Source organism: Meles meles, chromosome 18 (assembly GCF_922984935.1).
Source record: "Meles meles chromosome 18, mMelMel3.1 paternal haplotype, whole genome shotgun sequence".
In the NCBI taxonomy this organism is placed as follows: domain Eukaryota; kingdom Metazoa; phylum Chordata; class Mammalia; order Carnivora; family Mustelidae; genus Meles; species Meles meles.
The window spans coordinates 10064743-10088403 of NC_060083.1; the positions used below are offsets into that span (position 1 = coordinate 10064743).

The 23661-nt window shown below is 60.0% G+C and overlaps 1 protein-coding gene across 1 annotated transcript; it reads right to left on the bottom strand.

The window, feature by feature from the left end:
- Positions 1 to 3131: 3131 nt before the first annotated feature.
- On the bottom strand, positions 3132 to 21914 carry PELP1 (proline, glutamate and leucine rich protein 1). Its single transcript, XM_045985976.1, has 17 exons — positions 21622 to 21914; positions 15309 to 15373; positions 14825 to 14930; positions 10763 to 10912; positions 10502 to 10573; positions 7704 to 7763; positions 7298 to 7448; positions 7060 to 7189; positions 6855 to 6942; positions 6343 to 6431; positions 6148 to 6264; positions 5896 to 6043; positions 5593 to 5752; positions 5253 to 5308; positions 4932 to 5138; positions 3375 to 4835; positions 3132 to 3276 (listed from the first exon to the last, which is right to left on the bottom strand). The coding sequence occupies exons 1-17, from the start codon at positions 21868 to 21870 to the stop codon at positions 3184 to 3186; spliced, it is 3402 nt and encodes a 1133-aa protein (XP_045841932.1). The 5' UTR covers positions 21871 to 21914; the 3' UTR covers positions 3132 to 3183.
- Positions 21915 to 23661: the final 1747 nt, after the last annotated feature.

Genomic DNA, 23661 nt, shown 5'->3' on the forward strand with positions numbered 1-23661 from the left:
ATTATCTACCCCGGCAACCAGATCCTGGAACCGACCACAGCCACAGTAAGGAAGCGGGCTCGGGCAGATCGGGGGAACAAAGCACGAGATCAGGAAACAGACCCAAACCCATGCAGAAATTCAGCAATCTAGCAAACTGGGGCTTCAAATCAGGAAAAGATGGACCGTTTGATGGATCACACTGGGACAGATCAGACCTGTATCCCGCACATTAATACTTGCGTGCGCACGTCTATACACATGTACACGCTTGCTGGACCCCACATCCATACCCGTGTGCACACGTGATCTGTACACGCGTACACACACGTCTGCTTGCTGTGTGGCAGCAAGAGCTAGAGAAGCGGCGCAGAGACTCGTCGGGCACACAGCGGAAGTGAAGGACGGCGCCCGCCACCGCAGGCAGAGGGAGGAGCTTGAGAAGCCACAAGGAGTCATCTGCAGACCCGCCCACTCTCCCCACACACACTGACTGGGCTCCAGCCATGCCCACACCGTCTGGCCGCCGCCTGGTGTCCGCACGTCCCCAGCCTGAACTGCCTTCGCATCCACCTCCCAAAAGAGGTCACTCGGGGCCAACAGAACTCCTGCTGGAAGAGGAACCTTTACACACCACTGGTTGGGACGCGCGCTGCTGCAGCCGCTCTGGCAAACAGGACGCAGCTTCCTCAAAAAGTTGAAAACTGAGCTGCCCTACGTCCAGCTACCGCTCTCCTGGGGGCTCACCCACGGACACGCACACGGTGACCCAAAGGGCAGCTGCACCCCAATGTTCATAGCAGCAACGCCCACGACAGCCGCACCGTGGAGACACCAGGTGCCCGCTGCCCGGTGAACGGGTACAGAGGCGGTGTGCGCACCGGAGTCTCAGCCGCCGCCGCAAGGAATTCCACTCACACGTGGAATTTAAGAAACGAAACAGGATCACAGGGGAAGGGAGGGCAAAATAAAATCACATGAGAGCAGAGAGGAGACAAACCATAAGAGACTCTTAACCACAGGAAACGAACTGCGGGCTGCTGCAGGGGAGGGGCTGGGGGGCTGGGTAACTGGGTGACGGGCACGGGGGGGGGGGCACGTGACGGAATGAGCACTGGGTGTTACACGCACCTGATGAATCACGGCCCTCTACCTCTGAAACTAGTAATACACCATGTTAACTAAGCTAGATTTAAATTAAGAATACTTTTTAAACAAAAGAAACAAAACCCCTAATATGGGGTCTGCCCAATGCCTCCTGCGGCACCCCCCTCGCCACCCCCTCCTGCTCCCAGCCTGCCACCTACCAGACCCCGTCCCCCTTCCCCATCCCACCGGCCACCTTCTGCACCCCGAGAGGGCTCCCGATTCAGGACGTCTTACTGGCTGCGCTGGGAGTGCCCCCAGCCCTGCACTGCCCTCGCATCACCTCCTGCCAGCCCTCCATTCACCTCCCATCTCGGGGAGACCCCCTGAACCCTCCTAAAACCCACGCACACACTCACGCGCACACACACAAAGGTGCGCACACACACGTTCCCAGGTGCAGTAACACTTTGGGCGCGTGGGTGCATTCTGTATAAATCCTGCATTTTCGATGCCTGAAAATTCTCATCACTGTTGAAAACACTCCCCCACACCCCAGTTCCCCTCTCCCCGCTGCAAACCTGAAGCGCCTGCTCACTCACCGCGCCCATCTGCTCTCTGCCCCGCCGCGCAGCGTCTGGAAGCTCAGCCCAGGGGGTTGGGGGGGGAGGTTCTGCATTTCGTGTGCTGCCCTGCCTGCGGCCAGTGAAACCGCCCATCACTGTACCAGCAGCAAACCCTAGTCTCGACACTGTGCCCTAACCACGCAGAGACAACTGGGAGAGGAAATGGGGGGCTGCCCCCACACCCTCTGTGCTCCTCCAGAATCTCCTGTGACCCAGAGGCATTTCTAAAACACGGATGAAGGAGAAAGCAGCGGCTACTACACAACCGGTACTCGATGTCTGATGAATGATCAGATCACGACTCCGTGAGATGGGTCCATCCTCGGTGGTAATGCACCACCTTCCCCGAGACGCTGAAGGAAAGGCGGCGCACATCGGTGTGTGCGCACCTGTCCCGCACGCCCATCCCTGTCCCCGCACAGCCACCCGTCCCCACAGGAGCACCTGACCCAGAGGGCACGTCCCCGTTCACGCCCACGCACCCATCTCAGAGCGCCCACCCTTGCTCCTGGGCTCTTACCACAGCTCTGACAGCGGTATCGTGATTACCTAGAAAAATGACTTTAATCTCAGCCGAGAACGCTGACGAATTCAGAGGACAAGGACCAGGTCTGCGAACAGACTTTTACACGACGCCGTGAAAAAAAGGGCCAGACGTGAACGCACTGCTACGGGCAGAGGTACGCGTGCGCGGACGCGCGGGCCCACACGCAGCACAGCTGCACGGAGACGAACACGGACTAATGCCCGCCACCGGGAGTCTACGCGGTGGTCACACTCTTCTTCCAGACCTTCGCAGGCTTGGGGTTTCTCAAGATAGCACGTTGGGGGAAAGTTTTTGTAAACCCGAGTAAGTTGCCAAAAATCGGCCTAGCGAGGGCCTTCAGGACACGCACACTCGGGAAGACGAGCTCCCCTGTCCGCCTCTCCGGGGCCCTCGACCTGTGCTCACGCCGCAGCAGGAGGACACCCGTCTTGCTCCCACATACACGAGGGCCCCAAAGAGGCCGAGGCGTGACGTGTTTCCAGGGACCAGACAGGGGCTGGGCCGTGGCCACAGCTCCCCAGGGGCAGGGGGCGCAGGTCCAGTCACAAGAAGGCCCAGCCCGGGAACAGGGCTCACACCTCCATACCTTTCACGTTTGTCTACCTCCCGTCACGACCAGCCCACGATTTCGGGGGCTCGAGAGCACGCATATTTACACACTCTCACTCTCTGGAACACACGGTGCTCTGACCTCCCACACGCCCACCCTAGACCCTGACAAGCAACCCCGTTCCTTACTCATGGTCTCAACTGCCAGCAGCGCCGAGGGCAGACAGTGGGATGAGGCGGGGCCACCACGCAGACGCACGGGGCGCACTACGGGTACCTGGGGAAGCCCGCAGGCGGCAGGGCTTCTGGCCGGGAACGCAGAGGTGCAAAAGGCGGGCGGCAGGTGATCTCCCAGGACAGAACTTTATTGGAAACCAGGAAGGGGGCAGGAAAGGACTAGGAATCAGGCTCCGGGGCCGGTGGCGGCTTCTCGTCATCAGGGGGACAATCGATGAAGTCAGCCAGCATGGCAGCCGTGTCATCCTGCTCCTTTTCGGCACAAAGACGTGAGATTGGAAACAGTCACACACACACACACAAGCACGCAGGACAGACCCAGAGCCGAGCCCCCTCCCCTGCCCACCTACCTTCTGCGGGAGGGCGGCTGTCTCTGCCTCGGCCTCCGCCTCCACGTCTGCCGCGGCAGGTATCTCTGGGGGGGCCGGCACCTCGTCACCCCCGCTCTCAGTCCCCTCCTCCAGCAGGGTTGGGGGAGCCGAGGGCTCCTCTTCCACGAGCTCCTGGGGAGGTGGCCCAGCTGGGGGGCTCTCCGCGTCCCGCGGACCCTCCCCCTGGGAGGGGAGCACCTCAGGGACCAGCGTGGGGGCAGCCTCGGCCCCCGGCCCCTCCTCGGCCCCCGGCTCCTCCACCTCCAGCAGCAGCCCGGGCGCCCCTTCGGGCTCAGGCTGCGCCTTCGGGGACTGGGCGGGGGGCAGCGCGGGGGGCGGGCTGGGCGGCGGGGGGCCGCTCTCCTCGGCCGTCCCCCCTGCCGGGCCGAACTCCACCTCCTCCAGCTCCTCCAGCTCCTCCTCCTCCTCCTCGTCCTCCTCCTCGTCCTCCTCCTCCAGCTCTCCTTCCTCCTCCTCAAACTCCTCCTCGAACTCTTCTTCCTCTTCTTCCTCCTCAAAATACTCCTCCTCGTCCTCCTCTTCTTCCTCAAAATCTTCCTCCTCCTCCTCCTCCTCCTCCTCTTCTTCCTCTTCCTCCTCCTCCTCCTCCTCGTCGCTGCTGTTGATGTTAATGACCGTCAGGTCTTCCTCCAGGCTGGGGGGTCCTCCGCCGCCAGGAGTCCCTTCAGGGACCAGCTGGGGGGGCGGCAGCGCCACGGGGCCCGGCACAGGCGGGGGTGGGGGGGGCGGGAGAGGCCCCGGGGCCGCGGGAAGCTCCTCGGGCTCCTCCTTGGCCGGCACGGGAGGGGAGGCGGTCGGCGGGCCGGCTGGAGCCACAGGCGGGGGTGTGGTGCCCGAGGGGGGCAGGGGCGGCAGGGGCGGCAGCCCCTCCGGGACGATCACCACGCTGTCGTCAGAGTCGCTTTCCAAGGAGATCTCCACGTCGGATGCCTCCTCCTTATCATAGTGGACGAAGGCCGGCCTGGGCACTCTGCCCCCAAAAGTCTCATCCGGGGGTATGGTGGGTGGAGGAGTGCCACTAGGGGCGAGGACGGGGTCCTCGTTGGAGCCTGCTCGATGGTTCTCTGGGCCAGGAAGGAGCCGGGGGGGTACAGAGACCAGGCCTGGGGCGGAGAGGCCTAAGTGGTTGGCTGTGGCTGGAGGTCCAGGGCGTGTCGGAGGCATGGGGCCCGCCGGCGGCATGGGGCCCGCCGAGGGCATGGCGCCCGCCGACGGCATGGGGCACACCGAGGGCATGGGGCCCACTGAGGGCATGGGGCCCGGGGGATGGAAGGGGGGCGCCCTGAATGGAGATGGGGCCTCAGGAGGGGGAACTGGGGCAGGCGTAGGGCAGGCAGGGCCCATGGACTGCAGGGGAGGGACCCGGGGGTGGGTTAGGGCAGCACAGGTCACCAGCGCTTCCGAGCAGAAAGACGCCACCTGAGGAAGAGGCCAAGGGCAGGGTGAGCATCAGGCACCGAGGGGGAGGGCCCTGGCTTCAGACGCGGGGGAGCGGGGGGACCCAGGGGCAGCTACCTCGAGGCTGTCCTCTCGCTGGCCAAGGGAGAAGGCTTGCAGTGCGCAGGAGAGGGGAGGCGGGCAGCGGGGAGCCGGGGCCAGCAGGAGGGCCAGCAGCAGGCGGTAGAGCTCGCGGCGGCAGCGGGAGCTGGTATACGGGGAGCTGCCCAGGCCCTCGCCCTGCTGGACCCCCATGACCAGGGGGAGGACCAGCTCGTGCAGTCTCTGGAAAGAACACAGAGCACACTCAGAGACGGCGCTCAGACCACCCAGTCCCCCCACAGGGCTGGCTCCCAGGGCTGACACCCGACCCCTGGGGGCACCCCCGTACCCACTGACCCTGTGAGTCTCCTCCTTGATGAGGGGCCCGCACATGAGGACGGTCCGGCTGAGGCCTGGGGAAGGAGAGGGGGGGTCACAGGAGCGGGCTGGCCGTGGGTCAGGTGCTCACAGCCCACACTGAGCCTCTGCTGTGGCCAGCCCGGCCAAACCACCCCACTCCTGCCCTCTGTAATGGGGCGCACGAGACCGCGGCCAGCAGAGACGCAACCAGAGCCGAGCAAGAGTCTGCAGGGCCAGCAGAGGGGCCCAGAGCACCGTCGAGGCAGGACCCCCTGCCTGTCCAACACCACCCCGGCCCCCCACTGCGCCCGGGGCTGCAGGGCACGGCCTCTCCCACCTCTCAGCGCGGCAGCACACACGTCACTGTTGGCATTGCTGTCCCCCTTCCGGTGGCTGGGCGGGGCTGCAGCCTCCCCCATGTCCAGCTTCAGCTTCTTGGGAGCGCTGGGCTTCCCGGACTGCAGCCCCCCATCCGGGCTCCCCCGTGGGCTGCGCAGCTGGTGGAGGACGGACACTAAGTCGCCCGCCCCGGGCCAACAAGGAGGCGGGAGGGCAGCAGGAGGCGGCGTCTGGCGCACAGGCTCGCTCCAGCAAGGGTGCCGGATGGGGGTCCTGGGCCAGGCGCAGGGCCCTCACTCACCTTCAGGGTGTCGGCCGGCGGGGAGATGTCGCTGAGCAGGTGGGAGAGGAGGGCCTCTCCGGAGGCACCCCCCTGCAGCACCCCGGCCGAGGCCCCGCACACCTGAACCCACAGCTCCAGCACGGCATACACCTTGGCCCGCACGGTGCTGCGGCGGGGGGGGGGGGGGGGGGGCGGAGAGCAGCCCATGAGGGGGACGCCCTCGGAGCCCCCAGCCTGTGCTCTCTGGTATGTGCCCGCCCTCTCAGTCACCTGTACGGCCTCTCCTGGCCCGGGGAGAGGGTATCCCTACCAAGGTTCCAGGCATTGAGGACCTGGGGAAGCAGGCGGCTAATCAGGGCCCCAAAACGCAAGAGGCGGCCTCCACACCTGAGAGTGAAGAGAGAAGAGTGAACTCCGCTCCCGGCGCGTCCTCGTCCACTGACCGCCCCGTCCTCCCCCACTCACGCGAGGATGAGCGCAGACAGCAGGTCCAGGGCGTCCAGGTGGATGGAAGGCAGAAGCAGCAGCCGCAGGGGGCCGTCTCCCAGCAAGCTCTGCGAGAAAACATGGCAGGAGTTGGGGGGACACACGGAGACAGACAGGGACACAGAGACACGTGTGCGCACAGAAAGGGGCCCGCACGCTCCGCTGGCCCACCAAGAAAGACCCCGTCCTCTCAAACAGACCTGGGAGAGGACGACAGGGAGCGTGGCTGGACCTCTCAGCCGTGACCCTGCGGAGTCCCAGGTTCACCCCCACCCCGGGGAAGCATCCGCTAGACGCGTCCTGAGAACCGGAGCCAATGTGCCCCAATGGGCACATGTCGGGACAAGCACCGGGAGCGGTGGCACCCGGCCGGAGAAAGGGGGCTGGCCGGGACCGCCTCGGGGGACGCCGCTGTGGGAGGGGCGTCTCCCGCATGGCCCCCGCCCCGCGCCCAGCCAGAAGCCGCCATGCAGAGCGCCGGCTCCACTCACGATGCTCTTGGCACTGATGCTGAGGGCCCGGCAGACGACGTCCAGGATTTCCTGCACAGGGACGGACACGGGAGCCCCGAACTCTGAGCTAAAGAGGAGGAGAGCAGACAGGTCCTCAGCGCGGGCTCCCCAGCTTGACTGCCCTGCACCCCTCATTCCACCCCATCCTGATGAGGACAGCCCCGCCCCCCAGCCCCCCATGCACCTGAGCATGAGCCCCAGGCAGCGGGCCAGTCCACAGAAGCGCTGCCGGAGCCGCAGCAGGACGTGGGCGTCCCCGTCCTCCAAGGGCGTGAGCAGCGTCTCCACGCCAGGGCCCTCATACTGCGTGGGGGCTGCACGGAAACACGAGGACTTCGCGCCCAGACGCCCTTCGTCCGCCCCCTCCTGCCTCCCTCGTGAAGGGGGAAACCCACGGCCCACCACCCGTCCCCGGCCCATACTGGTCTCGGCGCCCTCGTATAGGGCCCCCAGCAGGCTGTGCAGGGAGGCCAGCAGGCTGCGCAGCTCCTGCTCCCAGCTCTCCGTGTGCTTCAGGCCCTGTGAGAAGCCGGCGCCCAGAGAGGGCAGCTTGGAGTAGCACTCGCAGGCCAGCTGCAGGAGAGAGGTCGAACGCGGTCAGACGGGACTCCAGCCCAGCCCCGGAGGCCGACAACCCCCCATGCCAAGAGAGCTCAGAGAGGAGCAGAAAGGACAGCGAGGAAGAGGAGCTGGAGGTGTGCGTCTTGTGCACGAAACGGGAGGGAAGCGAGAACCCGATCCGACAGCGGTAACAGAGAGAAAAGCCAAGAGAGAACAGAAGCTCCAGCTCAGATCCCCAGGCTCTCCGCCTCCCTCTCTTCCCTTTACCTGCTGGAGCTGGGGGCTCAGTGCATCCACCCGGGACAGGAAAAACGAGGCCAGTTTGCCCTGGGTCAGGGGAAAGAGAGGAGGCTGGTGAGTCAAGGGCCAGAGAGGAGCACCCCGGTCCACTGCCAGCAGCCGAACGGAAACCAGCCTTCCCTCTCCTGCGGACACAGGACCCGCAGCACCCGGCCTGTGAGCAGACCTGCTGACAGTCGGCCCTCGTGCTCAGCTCGCCTCCCCGTCCCGCCCCACAGACACCGGGCTCCCTCAGGCCCATTTCTGCAAAATGACAGTCCTGTTCCTCTGGCTTCGACCAGGCTAAGGTGAGAGCTGGGGAGAGAGGCCCCGGACAGGGGTGCGCGGGTCAGCACAGGTTAGAGCAGCCTGGCCACGGGCAAACACCCGCTCGGCCGGCCACGGCAAAGCCACAAGCTCCCTGGGGCTAGAATCCGGGGGGGCCTGCCAACGTAGCTGGGAAGAAACATTTTCCATTTCACTGGCCTGGAAGATAACCATTAATGTGGACGGAGAACCCAGCAGCAGCGGCAGCAACTCTGCCTGCCACCAGGGGAAACCCCGCCTTTCCACCTCTGGTTCTAATTCGCAGGCATCTGGAAACACTGGTCACGTGCATCACTAACTCAGAATTTCAGGCGCCGTTAGAACTACGATCTCGGCGTCTGACTTGGAACGCACATTCTCATCAGTTGGCCTCCCCTGCGGTTCTGTGTGCTTCTGGAACTCAGAAGCATTCTGGGAAGGAGTCTGTGCCCCAAACGAGAGCAAGAACACTGAGGCGGACACAGAGAAGGCGTGAAACGGGGCCCCCGGCTCCAGGGGAAGCGAAAGGGCATCAGGACCCCTGGGGCCGGGCGCTAGGAGGCCGGGCGGGCAGGCGGCCAGGCGGCCAATGGGGCTGAGAGGAAGGACACCCACAGGTAGGACCAGGGGGGAGACGCATGGTTGGGAGCACACGGAGGCCCTGGACCCCAGGCTGGGGAGTAGGGACCCCGTGAGGACGGGGCATCTCGCACACGAGGCTGAACTTGCAGAGGAGCCATGGGCTACGGCGTCAGGCACACCGAGGGACTTCCGGACGGAGGCCAAGCCTCCCAGCTTCCCCCACACCTGCCCCGCGGCGTGAACCACATGGGGCTCCCACGTCACCCTTCAGGACTCACAGTCCGCCAGCCAAGTGCTGCTCTTGCTGACCCTGGGGTACAAGGCCTAGAACTGATCCCTGGGGGAGCAATGTGAGAGGCTTCGGGAGGCTTCAGACCAAGAACAGCAACCGCACACAAGTCTCCTGACGGCCCCATTTCCCCGAGAACGTTTCCTGGAGGGTGGCTGACCCCGGGGTGCCCTGCCCTCTGGGTCCACTCCTGCTCCCACTTCCCCCCGCCCACCCCGAGAGCACGGCACAGAGCAGGCTGTGGCCCCCAGACTGCCACGTCCGGGAGTCTGACAAAGCATGGCCCCACGAGACGCACAGGAGAGGGGGCTCCCGCAAGACACTCTACCTGATCTGCAAGCAAGCAGTTTGCCCATGGGGTGTGGCCCCCGTGTCTCAGGCCACGAAGCACTCGTCACCTCGATGAGGAAAGGCAGAAGCCCTGCGAGCTTCCGGGCCGAGAGCCAAGGATAAACGCTACCGCAGCCCCTAACCTGTCCTCAGTCCCCAAGGCAAGAGCCTCCAGGTACAGACCTCCCGGGAGCCCTGCATTTTCCCAGGGACACGCTGGCAGCCAACAAAGCCAGAACCCTGGGCAGAGGGCCCTTCTCCACATGACACCTTATTCTTAGCAAAATAAAAGCACATCACTGTGCTTTTATTGCCCCGCCCACATTGCCCCACCCTGTAGCAACAGCTGGAAAAGCTGTTAGCTCTGCAAAGCGCCCTGGAACTTCGGGCCTGGCCTCAGAAACTCAAGGCTGAATTCTCCTCCACGCTCACAGGGACAACCAAGAGGCACGAGCGCAGGGAACACTGGGCATCCCAGAGGCCCCGACAGTTCGAACCCAAAGGTGGGGGGGATGGTGCAGGCAGACAGACATGCCCACTCGGAGCTGAACCAAGGAGCCCCACAGGAACACCTCACCCCTCTGACCACCGACCAGAGCGGGCTTGGGCACAGAGACCCAGCCCGCAGCATACAAGCAGCTCCCTTAGAGCATTTTAGAAGAAACGCAGAGTTTACAGAACTCAGTAAAACTTTGGTTAAAAAAACAAAGGGGCACCTGGGTGGCTCAGTCATTAAGCGTCTGCCTTTGGCTCAGGTCATGATCCCAGAGTCCTGGGACCGAGCCCCACATCAGGTTCCCTGCTCCGTGGGAACCCTGCTTCTCCCGCTTATGTTCCCTCTCTGTCAGATAAATAAAATCTTCAAAAAAAACACCAAAAAACAGAAAAACCACAAGCAAAAAATCCCTGTACAGGTCATGACGTAGTTTAGTCGGGACTACGTGTTAATACAGGAAAGCAGTCAGTCAGCAAGGCTTCCTGGAGGAAACGGCAAGAGCCGTGGGCAGCAAGTGAGACAGGATGGGACAACGGGCAGGGCAGACAGAGGAAGGAGTCTGGGTTAAGGGCTTTGGCATCAGAAGCGGGTTCCGATCTTCACCGAGCACAGGCAAGTCAGTTTCCCTGTGAGCCTGGAGAGCCAGCAGGTGGCACAGCGCCACCCCCGGGGACGGGACCGTGGCTCGGCAGACAGGTGCTCCGAATCCTCCGCTGCGGGGTCTGAGCTAAGACAGCGAGCGAGGGTTACGCAGGTGGAAAAGGCCTTTCGGGGAATACTTACTTTGAGAGACCCACAGGCCCGAGGAAAGTAGGTCATGCAGGCCTTCATGCCCTCCAGCGCTGAGAGCTCACACTGCAGGCAGAACAGAATGTCAGGCCAAGGCACAGAGCCCAAGGCCCTGGGACCCCACACACTCACCATCCCCCGCCACACTGTCCTCGGCCCTACCTCTCCTCCCTCTCCCGCCTGCTCCCCTGCACTCCCACCCACTGGAGGGAGAGCACTGTGCGGGCGGGGGGCGCGGGCTGGGAGGGGTCTCACCTCCGGCCTGAGGCCCAGCAGGGAGGTGAGGAGGCCGGGGAGGTGGTTCATGGAGATGTCCCGGAAGAGAGTAGGCAGCTGGGCTGCATAGCGGAGCAGGTCCCTCAGGACGGCCACGGCCAGCTCCATCGTGGGGGGCGGATCCTGGGACTAAAAGCAACGAACCCCACGCTCCTGAGCTCACCTCCGCAGTCGCCAAGAGGCGGTGGGCCCGGAGGCAGGCCAGCACGGGGCTTCCGAGGAACACCACACTATCACCCTTGCCCAAACACCCACTGGGACACCAGGAACCCCAAGATAGCGTGTCTACAGAAAGGACACATGTCTAGGCTTTAGTACCACGGGCATGTGGGACCCTGAATGTGCTGGGAAAGAAACAAAGCCAGGCCTTACAGATCTGACTAACGGAAGACGGCGAGTGGTTCTCCCGACTGCGCTCCCCATTAGGAATGGAGGAGGGCCGTTCTCACCCGGGGACAGCCACGGCCACAGCGAAGCCACCCCATGTCGCCAAGCGGGCTTCGGCCTGGCTCGCACCTACCCTGGACTCGTGGAGGGAAAAAACAGTGTGGATCTAGGACTTCCCTGGAAAGTCAACATGTACACAGGAAACGGAGTCGGCACCGACCTCCCGCCAGACCCGAGGCCATGCGGCCACGGAACGAGTACGGCTCATCAGTGAGCAAGTAAGTAAGCATGGGGAGAGCTGGGGCTGGGCCAGCTGGTGCAGGGCACGGAGGGGGCGCGTGATGTGATCAGCACTGGTGGTCCACGCCACTGATGAAACGCCCAACTCTACGTCTGCAAACTAATGATATGCTACGTGCTGTCTAACTGAATTTAAGTTAGAAAATAAAAAAGAAATTAAAAAAAGGAAAGGAAGAACAGGGGCCTCGAACACTGCATTTCGGTCCCGTTAACGCCCCCTCTGGTCACCCCTCCTCCCGCTGCTGCCACCTTCACAGACAACGGAAGCCCTGGGACGGGCAGGAGTCCCCGGCCACGCCTAAAACCGTCCCTTCGTTCTCACCGCCCTCTCCCCCATCCTGTCACTGTCCCCCAGCGCCTGTCCCGCATGTCCAGCTAGTCCCGCAGAGTCCTCCGCACACAAGTACCCCCTCCGTAAATACCCTTCCCGAGCCCCACGCACCTGCCCGCGGTCACTGCGCAATTCCCTCCCGTGGGAGCCCAGCATCGGGACTGCCTGGCTCCCCCACGTGTTCCCGCTCCCGACCAGTGTCCGCGCTCTGCCCGTCTCCTAACCCCTGAGCTGCTAAATCCGAAACCCAGCATGCCGTCCTCACCTTGCTCCACCTCTGAGCGTTAGAGACACATGGGTCCTGCCCCTTCCCTCCACGCCACCCAACCCACAGCCCTGCCATGCCGTCTGTGGTGCAGCACCCTGTCCTGTCGGCTCCCCACCCCTACCTGGCCGCGTTCAAGGGCGCGTCTCCACACGCTGTCCACGGAAGTACCCGAGTTCACCCTCACCTGAGCTTCCGCTGCCCCCCAAACCCACCGAGCCCGCGGGCTGCCACTCGCACCTGCTCAGGACTATGCTCACTAAGGGAGTGGCTGAGGCCTGGCTCCCCAGGCTGCCCCCCCGCTCCAAGCCTGACCGTCCCGGCGCTCTGAAATCCGGGATCATCGCACACATACCTGTTCCACCATTGGGACCCGTCCACTTTGCCTCTAAGCCTCTCCTGGATTCAACGTCTCATTCTTACCGCAGCCTCCTCTCCAGCACAAGCTACCAGGAGGTTTCCCCTCTACGAGGTCTTTCTGCTTGCAATCTGGCTCCTTTCTAGTTCTTTCTCCAAACAGCGGCCGAGGTAGTACTTCCAACTGAGAACCTGATCACGTCACCATCACCATCATCTCCTCCTCACCCCTACTCAAAACCTTCCATGAGGGGTGCCTGGGGGGCTCAGTGGCTGAAGCGTCTGCCTTTGGCTCAGGTCATGATCCCTGAGCCCTGGGATCGAGCCCCATGTCAGGCTCCCTGCTCAGCAGGGAGTCTACCTCTCCCTCTACCCCTGACTCATACTCAATCTCTCTCTCTCTCTGAATAAATAAAATCTTAAAAAACAAAATCAAACCCACCTTCCATGCATTCCCAGTGTTCCGACAACAAACACCGAGCTCCCTAACATGCCCAGGACCCCACGTGTTCGGTCACCACATCCGTCCCTAACCCCCCATCCCCAGTGGCATCTCATCAACCCCGCTACGCCACACCAGCTTGCTAATCCTCCAACTGGGCCAAACTCCTGTCCTCTCGGGGCTTTTGCACACTTAACAACACGTTCTTAGCCCCATCGGCTCGGAGAAGTCCTCCATGAACCACCGGTCCACAGCAGCCCGTGTTCGCGGAGACCGTGCTCCTCACCCCACGTCCCAGCAGCGGGGTGCCGCGCCACACCCAGAACACCTTCCCTTCTGTCTGTAAGCTGCTCCACGCCCCGCCGGGCCAGACAGCATGCCCTGCGGTGGAGTCACACGCTCTCCTGACGGGCTGGCTGGGCGCCCCGCTGTGCGATTATTCTAGAAAAGCCTCTCCTGCTCGAAAAGCAACTGTGTGGTCTGTGCGGCCTGTTTTTGCATGGCCCACGAGCTAGAACGGAGTTTTACATTTTTAAACGGTTGGAACAGGAAAAAAAGAAAGAAAATGCAACAGAAGGCATATGTGGTTTGCAAAGCCAGAACGCTTCCTATCTGCACCCCGGAGCAGAGCACAGGAACCCTGGAGTCATGGTAGGCACGCCGAAACGAACACAACCCCACATGTCAGCCGCACTTGACCAATGAAAATTTTCCTAAAGAAGGTTTGGCCAGAGGGGAACCGGGGTGGCTCAGCAGGTTAAAGCCTCTGCCTTCGGCCCAGGTGATGATCCCAGGGTCCTAGGATCGAGCCCCGCATTGGGCTCTCTGCTCGGCGGGGAGCCTGCTTCCTCCTCTCTCTCTGCCTGCCTCTCTGCCTACTTGTGATCTCTGTCAAATAAATAAATAAAATCTTTAAAAAAAAAAAAAAAAGGAGGTTTGGCCAGACATAGAAAACTGCCTTTGATCACACGGTCAGCAGCATATTTAGAGAATTTCTGGACAGACAGAATTCTGTCATACTGAGGACTTCAGCACCTACTCAGTACAACCCTCTGAAGTTGTCCTGAAATTCTCAGGAGTTTAAAAATTCAGAGACCGATCAAAACTGGCTGCAATCCGAACGCCGTCACGCACGCTTGCAGTCACACAAACGAAGGACGACGAGCCACGAGGGCAGTGCAGAGGACAAGGCTCTGACCGTGGGGGAATTAAGCCGAGAGAACCGCACCACGTCTCCCGCCGATACGTGGATTTATGGATTTCCACCGCGGGCTGCCAGGTAAGCGGGATTTACTGACCTGCTCCGAACACATGCTCTGGAAACATGAGTACCAGCTAACTGGGCGTGGTTTACATGCTGCATTTTCTGAGTAAAACTGTGCTGTGTTGTTGTTTTTTTAATTTATTATCTGCAGACATTTACTTCTTGGAATGTCCCTCAACGCCCTGTGCTGGACTCCGAGAACCATGCCAGCGGGGCCCAGGGTCACCCGACCACGGTGCCCCCAGAGCTTAGCACCCAGCCCCCCGCGCTTAGAATGTGCCTGCGGAAGAACAAAGCGGGGAGACCATCAAAGCAGGTTAGAAAAAACCGAAAATGCTGAAACAGAAAAAGGGAGCAGCAAAAAAAGACAAAAAACAAAACAAAACAAAAAAACACCCAAGCAAACAATACATAAAAATAAAATACCCAGAAAAAGGAACTTTCGTGATGTTGCTTGTTAGAAAAGCTAGCAAGGAAGTGAAATCGGTCAGTGGTTCCAGTATGTGAAGGTCAAGTGAATTAAAACACCCCCTGGATAAAAATATCAGCAAGTTTACTGCCGTGTTTGCACCTGAAGCTCACGCTCCCTGCGGTCAGGACACTGCCTCTCCTGCCCCTATCCTTGGGACTTCGCCACCTCAGGACTATGCGTCCTCGGGACTCCACGCCCTGGCCGGCAGGGGCCTGAACCTTACCTGCAGCACCTGCTGAATGCTCCGGAGCCAGGACACGCAGTGCTGTTGGAACATCTCCGTGGGGCTCTCTCCCACCAGCAGGGACAGCAGACACAGGCCCTCAAACCTGCCAGGGAAGCAGCCAGTGACAGCCCGCAGCAGCAGCCACGCCCCCAAGAACACCGGTCACCGCGCTGGTGCACCGGAGGGCCAGAGCAGACACCCCTTCCAGACCCTCAGTGCTTTCCGACTCCCGAAATGCCTGGAGGGCTCTGGTGAGATGCGAGCAGCGAGGAAGCTGGGAACGAAGTTGGTCCCAGGTAGGTCGAACCAGACCCGGGACAGGCGGGGCTCACCCCATGGGAGCCCACGGGAAGAAGGAAACCCTCCACCCTCTCGACGAGAAGTCTCGAGTCCACAGGGTGCTGACCATGGATGGATGGACAGATGGACAGCCTGCTTCTTGAGGAAACACCCCCGGAAAAATTGAGGCTTAAAGACTCACCGTGTTTTGATGGAACCGAGCCGTGCGTTACTGAGACCCACGAGCGCCCCAACGGCGGACAGGTTCTGGGGGAGCAAACAGGGAAGCGGGTCAGGAACAGGATGCTGATGGCAACGGGGGCGCTTCTTGGGCCCTTCCCTGCCCGCACCTAGGAAGCCTCCTCTGAGCCCCGAGGCCCCCTTTCCAGCAGCTGACACTCAGCAGCCTATGCCTCGGGGGCCTTCCTCCAGGCCCTTCCTGCCTGACCCATTCCCCCGCCTCCCACCCAGCAGGTTAGTGCCACGAAGAGGGCAGCCCAACTCAGCCCCGCGACCAGACCTCCGAGACCCACATCCCAGCTCAGTGTCCCTGGGCAGCGCCCAGCGCAGAGCAGACGCCACACGCACTTGCTGGAAGGACGCTGACCCCATCTGTTACCCTCGGCCTTCACGCCCAAACCCTCCTCATCCTGTTCCCGGCCCCCTCAGAGCCGTAAGCCGATGCCAACGCCGACCCAGTCGGCCGGAGCCTCCTTCCTGCACATTCCGGGGGCCCTGACACAGGTTCCCTCCCAGGCCTCCCAAGAGTACCGCCGCCCCGCGGAAGGCCGAGCTCCTCGCGTGGCCCCTGGGCCCCCCTAACTGTGCCCATCACTCATTCTCCCAACACACACGGGACACATGGTGACAGGTGAAGGGATCCAGAGCCGGACAAAAACAACAAAGTCCCCGTTCTCACGACGGAAATGTTGACTCGCTTCTTCAGTCAATACGTATCCAAGGTCAACCTCTTCACGTGGGACGTTGCTCTAGGTGCTGGGGAGCGTGTGCGCTAGGTACACGGGGCAGAAAATACACAAGCGACCCAACACCAGACAGGGAGTGGGATGGTGCCGAGGGCCATGGGGCAGCCTAAAGCAGACTCGGGAAGGAGCCGAGCGCCAGGCGTGGGGGAGGGAGGTCCGGCCTCCCGCGCAGCAGGCACAGATGCCCTCTCTGTGGGCACCCTTCGAGCAAAGGGAAAGTGAGACGCACCCCTACCCGCATGCTCTGCGGACAGGAACGTAAGACGGTGCAGCCACTTTGGAACATTCTGGCAGGATCTCCGAAGGTCACACGACCTAGCACTTCCGGCCCCAGGGACACCCCCACGAGAACTGAGAACCCAGTTCTGCCGAGACTCGCATGTGACGCTTCCCAGCGTCCTTCCTGACAGCCCAAGAGTAGAACCACCCCAGGGCCCACGCACCAGCCAATGGACCACAGACCCACACGACGGCAGAGTGGCCACGTTAAAAAAAAAAAGCAGCTCTGGGACACGGATGAGCGCTCAAAACGTGATGCTACACGAAAGCAGCCAGACCTAAAACACCACGTATAGAATTTGTTTCTGTGAGCCGGTAGAGACAAAGAGTAGAGCATGGCTGCAGGGAAGCCGGCAGGGACCACGGGGGCCCAGGGCCTCCTTCCGGAGGGATGACCTGTTCTACACCCATCACGGCGGGCGCGCGGCCGCCATGGGCAAGGGAGCACGCGACTCCTGAGCTCGGGGCCACAAGACCCAACCCCGCGTGGGGTGTAGAAATTACTTTAAAAATTAAATCTTTGGGCGCCTGGGTGGCTCAGTTGGTTGAGGAACTACCTTCAGCTCAGGTCGTGATCCTGGACTTCCGGGATCGAGTCCCACATCGGGCTCCCAGCTCTTGGGGAGTCTGCTTCTCCCTCTGACCTTCTCTCTCATGCTCTCTCTCACTCATTCTCCCTCAAATAAATAAAATCTTTTAAAAAAAAATTAAATCTTTAAAAATAATAGTAGTAGGGGCGCCTGGGTGGTTCAGTGGGTTAAGCCTCTGCCTTCAGCTCGGGTCATGATCTCAGGGTCCTTGGATGGAGCCCCACAGCGCGATCTCTGCTTGGTAGGGAGCCTGCTTCCTCCTCCTCTCTCTCTCTCTGCCTGCCTCTCTGCCTACTTGTGATCTCTGTCAAATAAATAAATAAAATCTTTAAAAATAATAATATGAACAGTAGTAAAAAGAAATACATGAAATCGATCACAACAATGGCTGAGCGGCTCCACACGCCCGCGACAGGACAGCGAGGAGGCGAACTGCAGGTTAAGGCATCGACTCTGGTTTCGGCTCAGGTCAGGATCTCCAGCAGGGAGCCTGCTGGTCCCGCTCCCTCCCTCGCCCTCTAAAATACGTAAATAAATCTTTTAAATGTAAACAAGTAAAATAAAACGTTGACATGTAGGGCATTGAGGTGAAGGGTCTATAGGAATTATTTTAATTATTCTTTCAAATTTTCCATAAGCGTTAAGTAATTTCAAATAAAATAAAATAAAATATTTCAATGTTATTTAAAAAAGAAAGAAAAAAAAGAGAACTGGAGACATCAAGTACAATTCCTCTAAGGAGTCTTGCCAAGAAGAGAAATGGGGCAGGAGACGGTGGGGCCGGGAAGGGGCGTGTTAAAGCCGCTTGGGGCGGTACGGGATGAAATGCTCCAACAGGGGGGAGAGCTGGTAAAGTGGGGGGACACCCCTCTCCATGGGAGGGAAGGCAGAGCGTATGGACACAGACTTAGTGAATCTGGCAGGAACCCACGGGGCCACCCATCCGATGGCATCTACCTTCTCAGTGAGACGGAAGCAAGTGAACATCTAAGCGGGAGGGTGCACAGAGGCAATTAGAGGCTGTCTGGGTAAGCGGAAACGTGGCAGGACTGCTGGGCGACACTCGGGTCCACTGCAGACGATGACGGCCGTGAGTGCTAAGTGACAGTCCTCAAGGACACCTCTCCTGAAGCCTCGCTGGGCTACGCAGGTGCAGGCAGAGAATGAACAGTTAAATTCACCTCAGAGGAGCTACTGCCCGGCAAGTACAATGACGGGAGGGGCAGCAAAGGGATTACATGGAACTTAACCTGGATGGGAAGAGAACAAAGAATGTGACAGGTAAGACATAGGCTTATTTCCTTCCAGTGGTGATCAATGCTGGGAAGAAAACCGAACAGGACAATGAGTCAGAGAATGTCTGCGACAGGGCAGACTGGGGCGCGGTGGTCAGGAAAGACTCCCGTGAAACAGGCGCTCAGAAGCTGAGACTTAAGTGGGAAGTTCACCCTCCACGAGCTTCCCGAGCTTCCCAGAGAAGCACCCAGGAGCTGGTGAGAAAGGTCCCAGCAACTCCAGAACAAGGTTAGCTTGGGCGGCTGGAGCGGGGGCTACACGGACAGGGAGCGGTGAGAGATGAAGTCAGGAGGTCAGCAGAGGCCACACAAGGTAGGGATTACTGTGCGATTTTCAGCAAAAGAATGTTGTCATTTTATGGATACACTTTTTTTTTTTTTTTAGGTCGACTCCATGCCCAGCATGGGGCTTGAACTCATGACCCTGAGATCAGGGGTCACCTGCTCTACGGACTGAGCCAGTCGGTGCCCCTTTTATTGATATTTTTACGCAGATCACTGGCCACTGACCAGGGCACGGAACGGTACAAAGCCCTGGGGATGAAAACAGAATAAGACGTTCCATCCTTCTAAGAACACACAGTTACAAGCGAAATGAGATGTGGGATTTGCTTTAAAATGCTGGGGAGGGGAGAAGAGTTGGGACGGTGGGCATGAAACCATTTGGTAAAACGTCCATTGTTAAATTTGGGTGATGGGGACAGCATAGGGTGGGATGGTTCAAAATACTACTTTTTTTTAAAGATTTTATTTATTTATATGACAGAGAGAGCAAGCACAAGAGGCGGAGCGGAAAGCAGAGGGAGAAGCAGGCTCCCGACTGAGCAGGGAGTCCGATTCGGGACTCTGTCCCAGAACCCGAGGATCATGACCTGAGCCACCCAGGCATCCCTCAAAATACTATTTTCTCTACCTTTGTGTACTCTGAAGTAAGTTCTTTTTTTTTTTTAAGATTTTATTTATTTATTTGACAGAGAGAGAGAGGTGACAAGCAGGCAGAGAGGCAGGCAAAGGGAGAGGGAGAAGCAGGCTCCCCACTGAGCAGAGAGCCCCATGTGGGGCTCGATCCTAGGACCCTGAGACCATGACCTCAGCTGAAAGCAAAGGCTTAACCCACTGAGCCACCCAGGTGCCGAGTTCCATCTTTTTCCATTACAAGTAAAAATAAAGCAAATCAAAGCCTAGCTGTTTGGTGAGGGAAGAAGGTTACATATACTCGTGAAACGAATAAATATATCATTTCTCTATGTTGTAAGAAAGCTAATCACAGGTGGTTTGGAAGGGTTTCCCAAAGGCAGTGAAAAGCACAGAACTGAAAAGATTTTTCCAGGGAGCAGGGCAGCAGCACGGGGAGGGACCCCAAGCGGAGAACAGTGCAAAGGCCCAAAGCCAAGAAAGCCCAGCTAGAGAGGATCATAAAACCCAGCAAAGGGCATCAGGGTTTTCCTGGAGCAAGCTCGCTCCAGCTGCCATGAGAGAAACGGGTGAAATGCCACAAGACCAAGGCAAGGACACAAGTCTTGCTATAATCCACATCAGAAACCGAGCACAGTTTCACTGTGCAACTACTGAGTTCCCAACACCTATCGGAAAGCAAGTTGGTGATTCAGCCAAAACAGATGGCCCAATCGATGGTTCTATCTGTCTTTCCAATAAGCTCCAAGACTATTTCCTTACTTTCATTTCTCATCTCTATTAGACTAGAAATTCTCCAAGGGAAAAGACCACGCCTGCGTGTCTACCCAGAGCCGAGAACAATAGCTACTGCATAACAGCACCTCGGTATTGTTTGAATGAAAACATGTGGAGGCAAAGCAAACCCTCCAGGCGGCACTGTGAGCCCCGCGAACCCAGGATCCAACACGAGAGACGTTAGCAAGAAAAAAGGCAGACTATGCCCCAGAATGTGGCACGGACAACATTAAAGGGAGAGTCTGGATTCCCACATCACCTTTAGCTTTGCTCGGAATTCTGCCAGGCTTTAGACACTCGGGGAAAATAAGGCGTTGGGTTCACGGACTTGTCTTGAGGGAGGAGGGAAAACTTGGGACGATGAAAGAAACTACACGTGTATAGGCAGAAGAGACACTGTTTCAGAAACGCACATGAATTAGAAGATGGGAGATTGAGACGAGAAAACGCGTCATCAGCTCCCACTTCCCAAAGTGGGCTGAGATAGCAGAGGTACGGTCCTGTCACCTTCAGTGGTGGGGAGTAACGTCAGTGTCAGCGATGAGACCGTCCCTGATAAATCTGGGACTCAGATCGGAGAACCACCCAAGGTTGCGACAACCCTCCTGCTGGAAGGAAGCAGAGCACTGGCGAGGTCCCAGGAACAAAGACAGGACAAAGAAGACCTCATGTATATGGATCTTGAGGGGTGGGTAGAATTTGGGGAGGGCCTAGGCGAGGACGGAGGGCAGGTGACAGCACCCACTCTTAAGACCCCATGTTGGACACACTATGCCTTCCTACACACAGAGCCTTCACCTGGGCGAGAGAGCGGGGTTCAAGCTAACACTGGAACACGCTGGGAAGGATACGGAAAGGAGTGGACAGATCTGAAAGCTACCTGGGTAATAAAATCAACCGGACTGAACATGAGAAGGGCATGGGAGCAGGAACGTGTTTTGGTGGACATCTGGGTTTCTAGTTTGCGGGCCTAAGGACCCCTAGTTCTAAGCCAGTCCACAAGGCTCTGCATGATCTGTGCACTGCCCCCCCACCGCACCAGCCTCACTGTGCCCACGCTCGTCCCCACCGCCTCCGAGCCCCACGCGCGATGCCCCTCCTCCCACAGGACCTTCCCATGTGGACTTCTTCCATTTCCTTTCCCTAGCCAACCCCCTGCTCTTCCGGGGACGGGGGAGGATCTCGGCTTAAGCTCCAGCGCCTCAGGAAAACCTCCGCAGTCCTCCGGGTCAGGTGAGGGGTCCTGGCCAAGCGACTCTCGCTGTTTCCAGACACCGTGTTCAGCGCCACCGCATCTGCGAGTGGAGCGCCCGAGGCTCCGGCTCGGGAAGGCCTCGGTCAACATTCCTTGTCCACGTCCGTTCACTCGGTCGGAACAATCCCACAACCAGACCGGCGAAGGGGAGAGGGAAGACGGTGCAGCTAGCGAGTGGCGGGGCCTGGACTCGAACCCACAGTCCCGAGGGACTACCAACAGCCCAGCGGCGGAGCAGCGAGGCCCTTCCTCCCGCCCCGGAGTTTCCGCCGACGGCCTGAACGTCGCCCAGACCGACACGGGCTCGGACAGGAGCCCCCAGCCCTTCCAGCCCGCCCTCCCAGCTCCCCCCGCCCCCCGCGGCCCCGCAGCGGCGCCAGCTCCGGGGCAGGGCCGCGGGCACGCGGGCCGCACTCACCTGGGCCCCGCCCACCGTCCCATGCAGCCGCAGGAGGCACATGAGCCCGGGCAAGTGCGGGGCCGAGCGCACCGGGGGATGCACGGGCGCCACGGCGCCCCCCGCGCGCGGCTGCAGCAGCCCGGACACGCTCTCCAGCAGCAGCAGGCGGAGACGCGGGCCCGAGCCCACTGCCGACAGACCCCCTGTCCCGCCGGGCACCCCGGCCGCGGAGCCCGCCGAGGGGCCGCTAAGAACGGCAGCCGCCATCTTCGCCCGGGCTCCGGTGGTGGCGTGGCGCGATGACGCAAACGCACCGCGACGGGCGCCTGGTGGGGAGGGGGCGTGAGGAGGGGGCCGCGGCCCTGCGCACTGGGCGGCCGGGGGCGGGGCTCTGCGCGCCGCGCGCGAGGGAGCATGCGCGGGCGGGCGGGCCGGGGCGCGGGCGGGCCACGTGGGCCGGACAAAAGGCGCCCGCGGCCTGGGACTCAGTGGACCCGCTCTGGGCCCGGACGCTCGTCGGTCGTCGGGGCTGGTGCGCGAGGAGCCGGTCCCCGGCCGCGCTCGGGGGCGTGTGTGCAGCGGCTGCGAGGCCCAGGCCGCGGTCCGCGAGTCCCGCAAACACGAGCTCCGACAGCGCCCGGCCTGCAGGGAGACGAGCCGCCTGTGCCCCCGAGGCCTCCCCAGGGCGCTGCCTGCTGCCCCGAGCGCTCCGCACAGCGACACGCGGGCGCGCAGTGCGCCTTGCAGGAGCGGCGGCTGCCCTGGTTCTGCCGGGCGAGGGGTCCACCGCGGCCGCCTCTCTGAGCTGTGGGCCACAGGGCCGCGGGCACGCTTTAGCCCCTGCTGCGTCCGTGCAGCCGTCCCCCCGGTGCGGCTTCGAAACGCTCAAACCTCTGTGTGCTTCTCCTGCACCAGGGCGACCTCACAGCTTGGAGAAAAGTCAAGGCTAAGGGTCACCCTTACGTATTTTCTCTCCAAGCACGAGCCCCGTACGGCTGGTTTTCTGTCTATTTCTCCGTCTCCAGGGTCCCTCTGGTCCCGGCCCCGCTTCTCTCCTATGGCCTCTTCACGGCTTTTCTTGTGGCGCCCCTGTGCAGTCCCCTCTCTGCAAAGCAACCAGAGTCTTTTCAAATGTAGGTCGGTTAATAATAATATTATTAACTATATTATATATATAAATATAATCCCACTTCCTGCGTAAAGCCCTTCACTGGCTTCCCAAAAGGTGACTGAAATCCTGCCTTTCCACCTGGACTCCTAGAATCCCTGCGATCTGGGGCATGCCCAACTCTCTGATCTCCACGGTAACCACAGGTACCCTCAGTCTCCCTGTCCTGTCTCATCCCTGAGCCGAACTAGCCTTCTCTCTATCCTCTAGCAAGCCCACTCCCACCGCAGAACCTTTGCACATGCTGCTGCTTCTGCCTGGCGACATTTTCTCTTTCAGTCTCTGATACCATCTTGCCATCCTCAAAGAGGGCCCCTTTTTTTTTTTATTTTTTTTTAAATTTTTTATTTTTATTTTTTTTTTTTTTGACAGACAGAGATCACAAGTAGGCAGGCAGAGAGAGAGGAAGCAGGCTCCCTGCTGAGCAGAGAGCCCGATGCGGGGCTCGATCCCAGGACCCTGAGATCATGACCTGAGCTGAAGGCAGAGGCCCAAACCACTGAGCCACCCAGGCGCCCCAAAGAGGGCCCCTTTTTAAAGTAGCCCCTGCGCCAAACCTCCTCATCCTTTACCACGTCACCCTGCTTATTTTTTTTTAAAATAGCTCATAACACTACCTCAAGTGTATTTAATTTTTTAATTTTTAAAAGATTTTACTTATTTATTTGACAGAGATCACAAGCAGGCAGAGAGGCAGGCAGAGAGGAGGAAGCAGGCTCCCTGCTGAGCAGAGAGCCCGACACGGGGCTCCATCCCAGGACCCTGAGATCATGACCCGAGCCGAAGGCAGAGGCTTTAACCCACTGACCCACCCAGGCGCCCCAAGTGTATTTAATTTTTTTTAAGATTTTATTTATTTGAGAGAGAAAACACAAGCGGGGGGGGGGGGG

What these genes read in the sequence shown, in the direction of transcription:
- PELP1 (XM_045985976.1), bottom strand. Translation starts at nt 21,870, where the DNA reads ATGGCGGCTGCCGTTCTTAGCGGCCCCTCGGCGGGCTCCGCGGCCGGG. An exon ending in ATACGAGGGCGCCGAGACCA is followed by an intron (nt 7,190 to 7,297) that starts GTATGGGCCGGG and finishes GTTTCCGTGCAG; the next exon opens with CCCCCACGCAGTATGAGGGC. An exon ending in CGCCGGCCGACACCCTGAAG is followed by an intron (nt 5,753 to 5,895) that starts GTGAGTGAGGGC and finishes GTCCTCCACCAG; the next exon opens with CTGCGCAGCCCACGGGGGAG.